The sequence below is a fragment of the Mandrillus leucophaeus genome, unplaced genomic scaffold, assembly GCF_000951045.1.
Source record: "Mandrillus leucophaeus isolate KB7577 unplaced genomic scaffold, Mleu.le_1.0 Scaffold80, whole genome shotgun sequence".
Lineage (NCBI taxonomy): Eukaryota > Metazoa > Chordata > Mammalia > Primates > Cercopithecidae > Mandrillus > Mandrillus leucophaeus.
The window spans coordinates 1,829,234-1,830,569 of record NW_012108697.1 but is presented as its reverse complement, the minus strand read 5'-3'; the positions used below and the strand labels follow the sequence as shown (position 1 = coordinate 1,830,569).

The 1,336-nt window shown below is 40.2% G+C and overlaps 1 protein-coding gene across 1 annotated transcript in view; it reads right to left on the bottom strand.

The window, feature by feature from the left end:
- Nucleotides 1–111: 111 nt before the first annotated feature.
- The window catches only part of DCLRE1A (DNA cross-link repair 1A), a 23,359-nt gene continuing 22,134 nt past the window's right edge, over nt 112–1,336 (bottom strand). The window contains 2 exon segments of the mRNA XM_011967503.1: nt 112–756; nt 1,279–1,313. Of these exon segments, the coding sequence (XP_011822893.1) occupies nt 535–756; nt 1,279–1,313 (257 nt within the window). The 3' untranslated portion in view covers nt 112–534.

Sequence of the window (1,336 nt, the reverse complement as noted above, 5' to 3'; positions counted from 1 at the left end):
CCACTGCACTATAGCCCAGGTGACAGTGCGAGGCTCCATCTCAAAAATAAATAGATAAAGAAATAATAAAGTCTACTAAAAACAAAACAAAAAAACCAAAAGACACTAGAACAAATTTTATATTAATTTTATTTAGGTATGCATGTCATATAAAAGTTTCATCTCATAATTTTAAAGATACATAATTACTTATATATATAATACTTCCATCTAGTTTATTAATTATCATTAATCCCTGGTCTCTGAATCTGCCTCTGCTTCCTCTTCCAAGGCTTGATGCAGAATATAACTGCCCATGGAGGGCAGGGGACAAGAAATTAAGGGTCCCAGGGAGACCCAGTTTCAGTTATCCTTGATGACACTGAGAGGCATTCAGCACCATGAACATGTTGTTCAAACATAAATGAGAAAGTAAACTATCTGAATAATCTTACTGAGGTTTTTCCACACAAAGTGCAGTTCATCTCTCTATAGATTTAACTACTAACAAGCTACATCCAAGCTACAACTACTACTGAATACTTGGAGGTATCATCAATATCCGGCTTCCGATTTCCACTCTCTAAAATATTTCTCCATTGTGTTCCTAGATTTCCAGGTGCCAACATTTACGGTAGGTATGATTTTCTGGGGCTTCAGCCACTGGACAAAGCGCTTCATTTCTAGGTAGCTGCTGTGTTCACTGTAAGGAATTCCTGTAACACCAAAGAAACGAAGTTGTACACTAAAATCAAATTAATTTAAAAATTCACAATCCTAAAATAGAATAAAACAAAAGAGAAAAGCAAACCACAGTATTTCTGTCAAAAACTCCTTGGTGCTTTAGTTTTCATAAGAAAACCTGTTGATATCTTTTATGAATAATAAAGATTAAGACATTAAAATGATGCCGATATGGTTTGGCTCTGTGTCCCCACCCAAATCTCATCTCAAATTGTAATCCCTATGTACTGCGGGAAGGGCCTAGCTGGAGGCGACTGGATCATGGGGGTGGATCTGCCCCTTGTTGTTCTTCTGATAGTGAGTGAGTTCTTGGTCAGGCATGGTGGCTCATGCCTGTAATCCCAGCACTTTGGGAGGCCGAGGCGGGCAGATTACCTGAGGTCAGGAGTTCGAGGCCAGCCTGGCCAACATGGTGAAACCCCATCGCCACTAAAAATACAAAAATTAGCCAGGCGTGGTGGCTCATGCCTGTAATCCCAGCTACTCGAGAGACTGAGGCAGAAGAATTGCTTGAACCGGGTAGATGGAGGTTGCAGTGAGCCAAGCTCTTGCCACTGCACTCCAGCCTGGCGACACAGCAAGGTTCTTGTCTCAAAAATAAATAAATAAATAA